Source organism: Ursus arctos, unplaced genomic scaffold (genome assembly GCF_023065955.2).
Source record: "Ursus arctos isolate Adak ecotype North America unplaced genomic scaffold, UrsArc2.0 scaffold_9, whole genome shotgun sequence".
Classification (NCBI taxonomy): Eukaryota; Metazoa; Chordata; class Mammalia; order Carnivora; family Ursidae; genus Ursus; species Ursus arctos.
Window position 1 is genome coordinate 81031350 of NW_026623111.1, and position 16010 is coordinate 81047359.

The 16010-nt window shown below is 38.5% G+C and overlaps 1 protein-coding gene across 4 annotated transcripts in view; it reads left to right on the plus strand.

Annotated features, from left to right (window-relative positions):
* NFKB1 (nuclear factor kappa B subunit 1) overlaps positions 1–16010 on the plus strand; it is a 111122-nt gene that overhangs the window by 11044 nt on the left and 84068 nt on the right. For all 4 annotated transcript variants that reach the window (XM_057309517.1, XM_057309518.1, XM_026509645.4 and 1 more), the window contains exon 2: positions 11729–11774. In XM_057309517.1, coding sequence (XP_057165500.1) covers positions 11736–11774 — 39 coding nt within the window. In that variant the 5' untranslated portion in view covers positions 11729–11735. The remainder of the gene's footprint in view (positions 1–11728; positions 11775–16010) is intronic.

Here is a 16010-nt window from a genome sequence, read left to right on the forward strand (position 1 = left end):
ATTGCTTGTTCATATGATTAATCCTTTTCATTTAAAACATAAAGGATATACTTTTATAGATATGTGAGGATAAGTAAAAATGAAAATCCAAACTGAAGTTGTCATACTCAAATATAAGAGAACTTGTTTTCTCTATATCTGATCAAAGTAATATTAATCTCTAATTCATAATTCTTGAGGTCTACTTCCTCTTCAGTCTCCTCCAAAATGGTGCTCAAGACAAAGCCCAGACATGAAATTAAAATTTGGTTGTACTCCATTTTTTTAATTAAGTCTTAATTTTTTTAGAGCAGTTTCAGGTTCACAACAAAATTGAGGGTAAGGTACAAAGATTTCCCATACACCCCTACCCCTGTGTATGCCTTATTTCCCCACTATCAGCAGCTCCCATCAGAGTGGTACATTTGTGACAGTTGTTGAACCTACATTGACACATTGTAAGCACCCAAAGTCCATACATAGTTTGTGTATGGTTCATTCTTGGTGTTGTGCGTTCTTTCGGTTTGGACAAATGTACAATGACGTGTATCCATCATTATGGTATCATACAAGAGTATTTTCACGGCCCTAAAAGTCCTCTGTGTTCCACCCATTCATCCTTCACCCCCTACCCCCACCATCATACTCTATTTTTAGAGAAGAAATCTATAGTAAATCAAATCCCTTTCTGATACCACCTGAATGAAAGACCTCAAACTTTGTGTGAATGTATTGAATTAGTTTTTATGTGGAAATGGAAGGCAACAATATCTCAGGAATGACTTCAGTTATAACATGTAAGGTTTTATCTAATTTACTGTAATCTTCAGAGAACTTCTCTAGCTATATAAATTTAGATTCACCATACTTCATCTGACTATACTATCAACAAAAATAAATTTTACTTAGAATGGCATCTGCCATTTAATATATATGACACTTGATTATAACATGATTAGAAAATGTCCAGAACATCTTTTTGACCCTATAAATTTCAGTCATTTATGATTAAGAAAACAGGCATAGGCAAAGATTGATACTTATGGAACATATTAGAATGTATTCTGCTCTTTCTAAGAAAATCCCTGTCCTCCATGGGTACAGTGGACATGATACAGCAAGAATTTATGTGCTTCTCTCACACAGGAAAAGAAGTTATATTTACTCTGTTTTATTGATTCTAAGAGGTACTTCTCCCCCCTCCCAGGATTCTCTGGGTATCTTTCTGTTATTGGTTTCTAATTTAATTTTATTGTGTTTAGATAACCTATCTGTATGCTTTCACTTCTTTGAAATTTATTGAGACTTGTTTTATGGTCCAACGTACGGTCTGTCTTGGTGAATGTTCCATGTGCACTTGAAAAGAATGTGTCTTCCACAGTCATTGGAGTGTTCAATACATGCACTTAGTTTTATTAATGACATTGTTCCTACATTTTCTATATCTTTACTGATGTTCTATTGATTTGCTTTCATCAATTACTGAGAAAGGAGGGCTAAAAATGTTGACTATAATTGTAGATATGTTTCTTTAGTTTTGCCACTTTTGCTTCTTGTATTTTGAAGTTCTGTTAATACGCGCATATGCATTAAAATCGTTATTTCTCTGTGATGAATTGACTCTTTTGTTCTTAAGAAATATTTCTCTTTGCCTCTGGTAGTATTTCTTCTCTTGAAGTCTATTGTATCTGATATGTTAGTATAATCTGCTTTTTTATATTTAGTACTTCCATGGTATAACTGTCCTGACTTCCCATCCTGATACTTCTAAACTATATGAATCTTTAATATTAAAGTGCAATTTCTATGAAAAGCATATACTTGGATCTCGCTTTTTTTGTCCAGTCTGACCATCTCTACTTTCTTTTGGTCTGTTTTGTCCATTTCCATTGAATATAATTATTGATATGGTTGGGCTCAAGTTACCATCTTGGCAATTATTATCTACTTGTGCCATCTGTTCTCTATTGGTTTTTTTCCACCTTTCCTGCCATCTTTTGAATAAATTTATTTTTTAAATTCCATTTCATCTCCTTCATTGGCTATATTTTAAACTGTTTACTGAGGGACTGCAATAGGAATCCTTGACTCTACCACAAATTGATACTATAACATTTCATATATAATATAAGAACTTGAGAGTGGTATACTTCCACTTGTCCTTTTCCCTTCCTCTGTGCTATTTTTGTTACAAATTTTACTTCTGCATACGTTATAAACCCCAAAATATATTGTGCTTTTTTAATAGCACACAAGAAAAAAGTCTTATATTTACCCACGTTCTCATCATCTTTGGCATTTTTCATTCTTTCATGTAGATCCAGATTTCTATCTGGCATCATTTCCCTTCAGCATGAAGAACTCTCCTTAACAGGCTGCAGGCCTGCTCAGGATGAATTCTCTCAGCTGTTGTTTATTTGAAAAATATCAATTTCACTTCAATTTTTAAAGGTTATTTTTGCTGAGTATAGAACTGTACACTAATCTTTTTTTTTCCTTTCAGTATTTTCATCATTGTTTCTGATAAGTCAGCCATCATACTTATCATTATCCCCCCCTTGTCCCTGGATGTTTTTAGGATTGTTCTCTTTAGCATTAATTTTTATCAGTTTGGTTGTGATGTGACTAAACATGGTTTTGTCTTTATCCAACATGGGGATCTTTGAGATTCTTGGATCTATGGGTTGATTTTTTTTTTAAACCAAATTTGGAAAAATCTTACCCATTATTTCTTCAAATATTTTTTCTTCTCTCTCCAGGGCTCTAAATGACGCATATATAAGACCACCTGATATCGTCTCATAGGTCACTAAAGGTGTCTTAATTTCTTTCTGCCTTTTTTCTTCAGTTTAGATAGATTTTATTGACTAATATTTAAGTTTATCGATCCTTTCTTCTCGTGTTTAATATGTTGATCAGGTCACCTAATAAAATCCCATTTTGATTTAGAATTTTCCATTAGTTCTTTTTCTTTTTTATTTCCATTTCTCTTGCAAGATTCCCTATCCATTTATTATGTTCATCTCCTCCTTTATATTCTTGGACATATTGCTATTAACAGTTTTAAAGTCATTGGTTGCTAAATCCATAATTTGTGTCATTATTTTCTCTTGAGTCATATTTTCCTACTTTGCATGTCTTGTCCTTTTTATTGTACATTGTGGGTACTACATTGTGGAGAGTACATATTTTTGTCTTCCTTTAAAGAGTGTTAAGTTTTGTTGTAATAGGCAATAAATTTACTGGTGAATCACCTGGTTTTATAAAGTTGAGCTTAGAGTAGCCTTTATTCTAGGGTATTTCCCTTATTCCAGTAGCATGGTCTTTCTGGGGTCACAGCTGAACACTCAGATTGTTCGGTGATGTCTCTTCACCCTGGGTGATTGGAACTTCAATGTTTCTCATAGGGTCCCAAAACTTCTGGAATCTCCATTCAGCTCTTAGATCCCCAGCAGCCATTTTTCTAGTAGGCTTTACAGAATCTTTTCCTGCACTAGTACAGCTTAGTATGTATTCATTAACCAGAGGTGACCCTTATGAAGATTTCTGAGCCTTTTTGTCTGTGTAAATTCCTCATTTCTGATATCCTGCCCAGTGAGATTTCTGTTCTCTGTTTGGACTCTACTTCCTTGTGTCACGGTTTGGAACACAGTCTCAGTCAAAAAGTGAATTTAGAGCTCACCTCAAGTGTTTCCATGTCCAGTGTCTTCCATTATTGCTTCAAATATCTTGTATAGTTTTACAGTTCAGTTGGGCAAGTTCAATAATCATTACTCTGTCATGACTGAAAGTAGGAGTCCACATTTTGACAAATCTGAAATTGCAGTGTTTCCTACTATTAATATAATATCAATTTTTAAAAAGTACTTAGTATTTACTAATTTGGTGATACAAAGAAGCGAAGCTCTTGTATCTACTTTTTAGGCATTTATATCAACTTAAGAAGATGGTAAATATATAAAGTTAAATTGTCGTAGGCCAGTATGTTGCAAAGTGTAAAATCACCAGTGCACCTAAGTGGTATAGCCTTTGTGTGGACTGCATAGCTGTAGGTTACAGAGGAAATACAGGGTTTCTGGGCAGAGGTCAGATTTGAGTAGAGGCTTGAGGTGATATGTAAGTAAGAAAGATGGCATTTCAGGATGCAAGGCTACCATGAACAAAACACAAGGTGGAAATGAGCAAGGCATTTTTGAATGATCAGTCTGTCTATGATAAAAGGTTTTGGTTAGGACGCAGTAATAGATGATGTTTATAATATGATTTAATGTAATAATATAATAAGCTGAGTGGTTGAAGGCTTTTGACCTTATAAAGGAGAATAGTAGGGAGGCTACTACTGACATTCAGAACCAAGGCAGTGAAAGTTCAACTAGGGTACAACAGTGGGAATGGAAAGGGGGAGGCAGATACAATAAATAATACAAGAAAGAAATCAGCAGAAATTGGTTATTGACTGAAAATGTGTGAGATAAGGAGAGGGAAAGGAGAAAAAGGTGACTGAATTTTTGACCCTGAGTACCTGAGACAATGATATACAGGCAGAAATTGGGCAGTCAAGAACAGAGCCATTGCTGCAGGAATGATTAATTTGATTTTAGATATTAGAGAGTTGAAGATATTAAAAGCTTTATAATTTTTTAATGGTATCAGTGCTTAAAGCTAATAACAATGTATTAATACTTACATTTTGAAGTCTTTATAGTACTAATTTTATTCTGTTTACATTATAGCATTTTTGGCTAATGTACTTGTTTTCCTTTGTTTTATTAGGAACTGGATAAGCAAATACAGTAAAAATGAGTACAAAGTGGGTATGGGAGTGGGTTCTGAATAGGACCCTAACAAAGAAAATGTAATAACTGAATTACCAAGATAACTAACCCATACCCTATACACCCTCCATTTCCTGTGACACCTACCATGTTGCATTGCTTTTGCCTGTTTGTCTTCCTACTTACTAAACGGTTGCATTAGTTAGCTTTTGCTTTGTAAAAAATTACCACAAAGCTAATTAAAACACAAACATTTGTTATTTTTCTCACTTTGATGGGCTCTCTAGGTCATCTGGTCTGGACTGGCTCTGCTGATCTCTGAAGTCTTTTGGTTGCTCATCTGATGCTGTTTGGTTTGGGGGGGGGGGGCGTCCAGTAGGACCTCTCTGCTCCACACGATCTCTCATTCTCCAGTGGGCTAGCTCAGGCTTGTTCACATGGCAGCAGTATTCCAAGAGAGCAACAATGGCTGTTGCAAGGCCTCTTGAAGCTGGTGTTTAAAACTCACACTTCTATCTCATGCTATTGGTCAGAGTAAGTTACAGGCCTGCCAAGAGTCAAGGGATGGAGGAGAAATACATTTTACCTTTTGTTGGGTGGAGTTGCAAAGAATGTTTGGTCATTGCATTCAATCTATCACAACTGTGGGCCCTGGGAGTACACTCTCGTATCCTTTGCTGTCTTTGGTAACTAACACATAGGAAGTCTAAATATTTTTTTAATGAATGACTAAATTAATGAAGGGACGAACCCATTCAGGGACTATTTCAATATACCTTAAAGATATACACACTTTTATTGCGCCATTAGTGAGTATGGTGTTTTCTATGGACATATTTTAGAAAGAGAGTCTCTTGATTCTCCTTCTAGCCTTTGTAATTGAACAAAGGAGATACTTAAAACAAAACAAAATGAAAAGCAACTATTGCTGGAGCTACTGTTGTTTGGTATTTTCACCTTCATATTTGGCTGTCCCAAGAAGAACTCGTTTGGGTGCGTTGTCACAGTCCTGTTTGGCTTTTCAGGCTATGCTCTGGGTAGACTAGCTCCAACCTGAACATACAGGAGACCTGGAGCAAAGATACTGGATTAACATGAATAAAATTGTAAGTCAAGGAAAAAAATCACATCTGCCACTTGGGTAAATGAGCAAACCATGGTGTGTGGAGTCAGATTAGCTGGCATTACTCTGTCAACCTCAGCAAAGGACTTACTCTCTGTAAACCTCAGTTTTCTCCTCCGGGACCACATTTCTCAGGAATATTGTGAAAATTAAATGAAATAAGTGAAGCACTATCTATAATTCCTGATTCATGGGAAGTAATCAGTGAACTTTAGTTCTTTGTACGTGTGAACCAAACTACTGTCATAGGATGGCATTCTCAGGGTTTCTCTTTCCTGGCGTTATTGACATGTGGGGTCAGATATTTCTTCGTCGTAACGAGTTGTCCTGTGCGTTATAGGCTGTTTAGCAGCATCTCTGACCGCTACACACTGGATGCCAGTAGGACCATCCACCAGTGTGACAGCTAACAATGTCTCCAGATATTGCCAAATGTCCCTAGTGGCAAAATATGCAGACATTTCATCCAGCAGTAATAAGGATAGAGATAAAGAGGGAATGTGGCAGTGTACCCATGCATGTTGGATAGGGAAAAAAAGTACTTGATTCTTCTCAGAATGCCTCAAACCCTTACTGTCTCTATTACTTTTCCCAAAATCTAACATAAACAGAGTGATTATGCTCTAACAAAATGCTTAACATTTACTCCGTGCCACTGACTATGCTAATAAGCTTTTCATGAGTTACCAATTGAATGTTGCCTATGGATCTGCCGTCTCTATTAGATTGGCATTCCATCGTGAGCAGGGACCTTGTCCCAGCTCCAACCACGATGTAGTTGTGCTTATGAGGGAGCTATTTTCTAGGTTGGTCACATTGGTAGTGTTGCACCCCGATAATGCATTAAGGAGCTGAAAATGGATAGAGCTGTGGAAAACATGGAAAATGAGTTTATACAAATCTAGATGTAGATTACAAATATTGATTTTCTTTCAAAAACTTTTAAAAAACAGCTATTTTGAGAAGAGTAAATCCACCATTAATGTTTCTTTCATCATCACTAACCCGATATATCAGAAGAAAGATAAAAATAAATAGCCCCTTTAAAGTTAAATTTTTTTTATTATATTTTTTTGAAGAGGATTCCAGTAGTGCTTAGAAATTGTTCACCCATTCTGATTTTCTCTTTTTTTCTTTTTTTTTTTTAAAGATTTTATTTATTTATTCGACAGAGATAGAGACAGCCAGCGAGAGAGGGAACACAAGCAGGGGGAGTGGGAGAGGAAGAAGCAGGCTCATAGCAGAAGAGCCTAATGTGGGGCTCGATCCCATAACACCGGGATCACGCCCTGAGCCAAAGGCAGACACTTAACCGCTGTGCCACCCAGGCGCCCCTGATTTTCTCTTTTTTTCTTAAAAATGTGTACTTCTAATTACATAAATGAGTTAGAAAATTAAAACATAGGAATGTATAGCTTAGGGAGTAATAATCTCCATGTCACTATATATGGATCCGAACTATTGTTTTTAACAACTATGTAATATAAAAGGTATAAGTATAACATAATTATAATTAAGTGATCTGCTATCAAAGGACATCTAGATTTTTTCCAGTTTTTTGAGGCAATGCATATCCTTGTATTAATTTTTTTGCATATGTGATCATATTTTAGTACAAATTTCTGAAAGTGGAATTGCAGAGTCAAAAGATAACCTCAGTTGAATGTTTCCCATTGTATGTAGTACACACATGTATATACCTTACATGACACTTCTCCAAAAAGTTCCTCTATCTAGATAAATAGCCTTTATCTATGTCAATTTATTATTTAATAGAGAAATGGTGAAAAGTCACTCTCTTTCCTATAATTTCATCCTCATTGCTATCCAGGATGAGGTATTAAAATTACACCCAAGTGATATCTGCTATAGCTGAATATAGTCTTGAAAATAGAGACACTTCATCTCTCTGATTCTCAACTGCATCCTCTGAATGGCACCTAAAACTGTTTTTTCAAACTGCAGATTGTCACCCATTAGGGGGTCATGAAATCAATGGGTTTGAAAAGGTTGTTGTTTTTCTTTTTAATGAAATCTAATAGAACAAAAAGATCATGTTTCCTTACAGTGGGCCCTGCTCAAAAAATGTGAATATATCTGATCCTAGAAAATTCCTCCACTTTCAAGGAGGGAAGTGGCCTTGGTCTTGCTGCCTTCACTAAGAACTCTCTGTGCTGGCCTTTGATGTCAGTGGTGAGACTGTCACAGGTGTGCAGAAAGTAATCCATTAGGCATTTCAGGTAGAACTCGTCACATATTTAGAACTTAGCCAGTTATAACATTATGCCTCTCATGTGAGAAACACAAACAATTCGCTGGAGAAGCTATTTTTAGTGCTAGCTAGCTACATTTTCTATTTCTCTTTCCACGGTGTGAACATTTTCCTGAAAACCTCACCATTGGGGGAGAGAGATGCAGAGTTTAGGCCCATCTTCTCACTAGTCAACCCAGTATCTTCCTTTCTGTTTCAAGGTCCTTCCTCAAAAGCACAGAACTGTGCGAAGGGAAAGTGAGAGGAAGGGCTCAGGGAGCAGGGGGGCAGGAGGGGCTTTCCCTGGTCTTTCCTAATCTTTCAGTTCCAAAGGCTGAGTTGCTATTTCAGAATTTTGAAATAAAACTTGCTTTTAAAATTAATGCAAATATTACTCAGTGATTCATCCCTTCCAAAGAATTCTTGGTTTCTTTTGACATTTTATTTTTAAATTATGAGTTAACATTGACATCACTCTGAGGGTTACTGTTACCTCAGCTCTTCACGGTGAATTTAACTGCCTCACAAAGCCTGTAAAGTCAGATTTTAATCACCACCTGGGCATCTCTTGGGCCGCTGTTGGGCTTTTAAAACGCTGATCTTTTGGCACACATTTGTGCAGAAAGCACGGGGAGGATGTTGGCAGGAGGACTGTGTTTAATTGGATAGTTTGTCCAGTGCCTATAGTTAGAGATCTTCATTAAAGTTTTAACTACAATAAAGATCATGATAAGAACCCTGTGGCAGTTCTAATAGAGTAATTTTAGTTGAGTTTTAAAAATCAAAGTGAGGGCCACTTTATATTAAATCCAGACATTCAAAGGTCAGGAAACCATCAACAGCTGTATGTACACGTAGCACGCATAGATATTCAAAGTAACAGTGGATTCTGTCAGCTTAAGGAGTCAATGGTCTCCCCTCTGCTTTTGAAGACCCTGGGCTAGGATTATTTGAGAGGACTCAGGTGGTCAGCCCACATTAATGGAAAGCCTAAAGGCAAAAAATTTTTTAAAATGGTCTTAATATCTTTCTTGGAAGTTTGGACTCCTGTGGTGTTCTAAGAATAAGGATTTTCCACATGGAATATTGTAACTGGCATTAGCAAGGCATTTCAGTGTAACACTATTTTACTAGTATTCTTCAAATAATTGAAATTTATGATAATAACTCTTTAATATAGATGTATACCTAAGTACATATAAAAATGCAACTTTACAAAAAGAGTTGTGATTTGTTCTTTGAATAAGCATTTATTAGTCCACTAACCTACTCTAAGCTCAGCAAAATCCTGTTTTCAGGCGTTGATCCCATCAAAACCTCTCGTTTTACAGATGAGGAAACAGAGGCCGTAGTGAGTGTCGTTGTATATCCAGAGTCACACACCCAGCAGTGGAAGAACTCCGGAATGTTTCTGGGCAATTTTCCTTTTTTTTTTTTTTTTTTAGCTACTTCTCTTAATTGATTACAGTTATTTGCCAATCTTCAGTTTTACATTTTAGACTAATATTTCTTTCAAATCTGCAGGGAGTTCTTATTTACAGGACGCACCTTTTTCCCTTCTGCTGAAGTTGGACACTGCTCTGTATCCCACTAGCAATCCTCACGAGGCTCGCTCACTCCTCATCAGGCACAGAGGACTCTGGGAGGAGAGGATTTCATTGGAAACCAGGGTCCTCTTTGGAGGATTTTGTCCTTATTGGAGATGTATTCATTAGGGTAAAAGATAGACTATTTTAATAGAGACACCCAGCAATACGCTAGGTCAAAGAACAAAGAAATTTCTTTCCTTCTCACATCACCACCAGTATTAGCTGCCATTCATCAGTGTCCATGTGGCAGAAGCTAGGTCTTCTTCGTGTCTAGGCTTTATCCAGCAGGGAAGAGGAAAAAAACCCAAAAACGTGGAGGACGTTTGTCAAGGGCCTTAAGCCCAGACCTGGAAGTGGCACACAAATAGTTTTGACGTTCTCCTGGTGAGCATTTTGTCAAGTGGCCATCCCTAATTCTAAGGAAGTGTGGAGTATACTCGAGCTGAGCAATCAGACTTGCAGCTACAGATACGACCGCACAAAAGGAGTGAACAGATCTTGGCGTACAGTTAACATTCTCAGCCCGAGCCCCAAGTGCTTTACAGACTTCATGAAAAAAAAACCAAAAGAAACTTGTCTCAGGAATGTTGTATACCTGAAACTAATGGAAAATCATGTGTCACCTGTATTTCAGTAAAAAATAAAAGAAAAATTTATTTCAGGAAGTAATATTTGCTTTCAGCCTTTTTTGTCCTTTAATCTTTCATGTAAATAGGTATAAAATTTGATCTAGGTAAATTTAAATAAAATCAGCCTATATTTAAAGTAATGATAAGGATATTTCTTAAGTAAGTAAATCCAAAATGGTATGTGATTTTTAGATACTATTTTTATCTGGCCATGTGGTTTCTCACTTTTCTCAGGGGTTCTGGGTAATAGAAGATTGCTAGGGCCTGAAATACATTAATATCTGGCTAGGGTAGATTAAATGTGAGACTATAGCCTTGATAATAAGGGCTCTTACAGTCTTTCTCTACCATTTTTTTTTTAAAGATTTATTTATTTATTTGAGAGAGAGAGCACCTGCATACATGCAAGTGAGGAGAAGGGCAGAGGCAGAGGGAGAAAGAGAATCTCAAGCAGATTCCACTGTGAGCAGAGCCCGATGTAGGGCTCGAGCTCAGGACCCCCAGATCATGACCTGAGCCGAAATCAAGAGTCAGACACTTAACCGACTGAGCCACCCAGGCGCCCTTCTGCACCACTTGGACAAGGGTAGGAAATGGCTTACTGCAGGGGCATGCACTAGAGGGCAGAGCACGGCACATGGGAGCTGTCCTCCCTTAGTGCTGTGCAAAGCACTGACCAGGCCCCTCTGACAGCAGGAGGCCCCTCTCTGAGCTTCTCAACTCAAGCCGTGGGTAGAAAGCTTGAACACAGTTCTAGGACCATCACAGAATTCACAAAAGGTTGGAAAATAATCTACACGAAGAGCTAAGACTAAATCCTTGTAGTCTAGATGGTGACAAATAGAAATGACCGCTAAGAATTCAAGTATGTATGATTTTTGTACAGACGCTGAAGATTGGTTGCACCAAATTCCAGGACACTGTTGTGAGCTTGCCACGGTTTTGGATTGCACATACGTAGTAATTCCTTGATTGTGCAATTTTTCGCCTGGTAGATTTCAATTCCAAAAAGGAACTACTCTTCTAAGGTTGATGTCCCCCCTTCTAAGATCTTTTTTTTTTTTTAAAGATTTTATTTATTTATTCGACAGGATAGAGACAGCCAGCGAGAGAGGGAACACAAGCAGGGGGAGTGGGAGAGGAAGAAGCAGGCTCCTAGCGGAGGAGCCTGACGTGGGGCTCGATCCCAGAACGCCGGGATCACGCCCTGAGCCAAAGGCAGACGCTTAACTGCTGTGCCACCCAGGCGCCCCCCCTTCTAAGATCTTTTAAAAAGGATTATGTTTGGTCTTAGTGGAATAATACAGTTTACTCCTGTATGATGGAATTCTTAAGTGTCATTCCATTCTTATAGTTTTGTTTTGTTTTGTTTTGATACACAGCTCCAGAATGGCAGAAGACGATACGTATTTGGGAGGGCATGAACAAGTAAGTATTATAATCTCACTGATAATTTTTTGTAAATGTATTCATATTTTTAAATATACAGAGGCAGCAGTAGTCGTTGTCAGGAAAACTCTAAAATCGGTAAAACTTTATTTACAATTGTTCTTGAGGTTTCCCTCTCCCTCCATGTGAGGTCAGAGAGGACATGTCATATAAAATGAGGAACTTTATCACACATACTATTGCATAAAAATTATATATGCTGCAGTCAAATGATAACTACCATATTAGTTTCCTAGGGCTACTGTAACCAATGATCACAAACCAGATGGCATAAAAAATCAGAAATATACGCGGCGCCTGGATGGCTCAGTCAGTTAAGCATCCGACTCTTGGTTTTGGCTCAGGTCATGATCTCGGGGTTGTAGGATCAAGCCTATGTCAGGCTCTGTGCTGGGTGTGGAGCCTCTTTGGGATTCTCTCTCTCTCTCCCACTACACCCTCTCGCTCTCTAAAAACAAAGCAAAACAAAAAACAGAAACGGAAATATATTGTCTCACAGTTCTGGAAGCTAGAAATATCAAAACCCAAAATCAAGATGAGGCAGGGCGGGTGACTTCTGGAAGTTCTGAAGGAGAATCCGTCCCCGGCCTCTCTGCGGGCCTGCCGGTGGTTGCCCGCAATCCTCCGTGCCGCTTGGCTTGTAGCCGCATCGCTCCTGCAGACCCGTCTCTTCCCTGGGTGTCTCTCCCGTGTCTCTGTATCCAAATCTCCCTCTCTTTTCTCTCACGAAGTCCCCAGTCATTGGATATAGGGTCTGCCATTCAGTATGACCTCATCTTGACCTGATTACATCTGTGAAGACCTTATTTCTAAGTAAAGTTACGGACACAGGCACTGGGGGGAAACACAAAATATTTACTTAAAACTCATCTAGTGAGGAGGCAAATTAGTGTAGTGAAAAGACCTCTGGCCTTAGAATTCAGATATCTTTATGTGGGTGCCGGCTGCTACTGATCGGCTCTTAAAACTTGAGGAATCCCTTAGCCCCCCACCATCCCGCTTTTCTCATTTGCAAAATAGGAATGCTAGCCGCACACTCACAAGGGTGTTGAAAAGACTGGATGAGCAGTGAATGTGTTTTGGGAACATATAACTGTTCGTTATAATTTTATTTTCGGTTATGAAGGAATACCAGTGTCTCTTTTCCCTTTCTCGCCCAACTTTTTACTTTGAAAAATTTCAGGCCCATAGAAATATTAAATAGTCCAACAGATCTTTGTTGATTATTAATATTTTGCTTCCTCCCCATCCCTCCCTCTCTCTCCCTCTGGCCTTTCCCCTCCCTCTGTGTGTGTGTGTATGTATATATACACACATGCATAATACATGTTTTATATATTTTATATTAGCTGTATATTAAATGAACCGTTTGAAAGTAATTATTAGACCCTAGGGTAATTATAATAACAATATTAAATTTTTAACGTAATGATTTTTAAGAAGTATTTAAAGTACTGAGATTTATTCATTCATCAGCTATTTATTGAGGCATGACTATGTACCAGAACATTGGCTAAGACGGACTACAAAGTGAGTGATACAGCTGCCATTAAAATAGGAGGGACAGAAACATAGTTTCTATTTGGTGATGCATGCTATTGTAGTCGTTTGCACAGAATGAGCCAGAAATGGTGACAGGGGTCGCTCTACTACCTGGAGGGAAGAACAGGTTATGAAGGACTCTGCAGAGAAAGTCAGTGTCAGCTGCAATTTGGAAAATGTAGTTTGCTAGGCTAGACAGGGAGAGGGAACACTACATACCAGGACACCCTGGCCCAAGATTCATAATCAAATCATATTAAAACTTTAGTGGCAACCACCTAAAAAATGGATTTTCCAAATTTACGCATGCAAACAGTCAGGAAAATAAAACCAAAAGTGAAATACTTTTTAAGGGATCTGGTATCACTTCTTCAAATAAAATAGACTTGTGTAGAATTCCCTATTCTTGATAATGTTCTGATTTATTTAGACAGAATGAGTATGCATTGCTCTTCACAGTAAGATGTCCTTTTGAATTTTAGTGTACAAATGGTGATGTGGGATAAATCTAGGAACATTTTCTTTGATTACAGCAGAAAAGATATTTGGCTACTCATATTATCAAAACCCATGTTTTACCTTTCACTTTTAATATGCAATGTCTAACATTTGAGGGCAAACTCTAACCAGCATTAGGGTTGTTCTGCTTGGTTTTAGACCATGCTTTCCTGTCTATACACAGGAAATCTTATCAACAAGAGATGGTCCTTTATGCCACACAAAAGTAAAACCTGCTGAAAACATTCATTTCGAGAGTTTTTCTTATGTGGGCACTTTTGTGATCAGCAGCAACAGGGGTGGGGTAGATCTGATATTTCCATTTTTGAGGCGAGAGGTCCTTGAAGTAGGAGGGTTTTTTTTTTCCTGGTCTCAAGCTTAACGGTATGTATTTCCTGAAGCATACATGTCTTCCGTGAAATATCCCCAGTGTTTTGATGTAGTCCGGAGTTTGCTCTCCAGCTGCGAGTTAATACACAATGCAAGCTGCAGTGCACAACGCGGCTTCTGTCTTCCTCGTCTGAAGTGGAGTGTGTGCCCCGCTCCCAAGACCGGTGCTCTGCCCTCTGCTCAGTTACCTTAGCCACCCGCAGGACCACAGGGACGACATTTTTTTGCTAGGTCATCTCTTCTGTTCTGAGACGGGCGAATACTCTCTGTAAGGTGGGGCCCGTTTTTTTACAATAGCATGTTTTTTGATTCCTATATTTCCTTTCCAGGGAACAATGAATAGCATAGATGAACTTTACTCTTAAGCATTGAAGTGGAGCAGATTTACTGTTCCTCAGTTGAAAATTTGCATACCTCACAACTGGATCTGAAATGTTCTTTATTTAAACACTGTGTTTCTTACTCTTGATTTAACTAGGCATACTAGGCTTGTAGGTTCTAGGAACCTACAATAATATACTAATAAAAAAAGAAGAAGGAGGGGCGCCTGGGTGGCTCAGTCAGTTAAGTGTCTGCCTTCGGCTCAGGCTGTGATCCCAGCATCCTGGGATCGAGTCCAGCATCGGGCTCCCTGCTCAGTGAGGAGTTTACTTCTCCCTCTTCCTCTGCCCTTACCCCCAGCTTGTGCGCTCTTTCTCTAGCTCGCTCTCTCTCAAATAAAAACATTTTTAAAAGAAGGAGTAAATTGTAATGCTGGTTTTTCTTTTTGTTTAATACCAGCTTACTAACCAGCATATCATAAAAAATGGAATAGGGTTGGTTTCTGTGCAGTCCACAGACCTTTCAAACAGATGACTTATTTGGGTTGAAACAAATACTAAGCTCAGAAATATGAATTTCAAGTCCTGAATGAACTAAATGGAAAGGAAATTTTCTCTTGGGATAGGTAATTATAAATAACTTATCAAGATAGACTATAGAATTCAATCAACACATATTGCTTGCCCACTGCGTTAGTTCTCTGTTGCTACTGTAACAAATTACCACGCATTTAGTGACGTAAAACGACACAAATTTATTCTCTTACAGTCTGAAGGTCAGAAGTCTAAACTCCAGGTGTTCGCAGGGCTGCATTCCTTCTGGAGGCTTTCTTTTCCTTGCTTCTTTCTTTCCTTGCTTCTAGAGGTGGCCTGCATTCCTTGGCTTGTGACCCCTTCATCACATCAACAACTTCTTTCCAGTGTCATACCTCCTACCATTCAGTTTAATCTCCTCTATCCCTCTTACTGGGCCCACTTGGATAATTCAGGATTGTCTATGTCCATATGAGACACACAGAGAGAGAGAGAGAGAGACAAAGCACGAGAGAAAGAGAGAGCACAAGTGAGGGGAGCAGCAGGCAGAGGGAGAGGAACAAGCAGACTCCCCACTGAGCAGGGAGGCCAATGCAGGGCTTAATCCCAGGACCCTGAGTTCATGACCTGAGCCGAAATCAGACACTCAACCAGCTTCAACCAGCTGAGCCACCCAGGTGCCCCTCTGTGTCCATATTCTTAATTTAATAACATCTGCAAAATCCTTTCTGCTATATGACATAGCATTTACAGCTTCTGGGGATTAGGATGTAGTTGTCTTTGGGGGGCCATTATCCAACCTATCACACCCACTAAATTCCGGGTATTTTGCATTGTGCTATGTAAGTAAAGGTGAAAAAAAAAAGTGAGGGAGCTCTCTGCTCAGTTATATCTGCTGCTTAGACTGTAAGTTATATTTTTAGTTTATCTG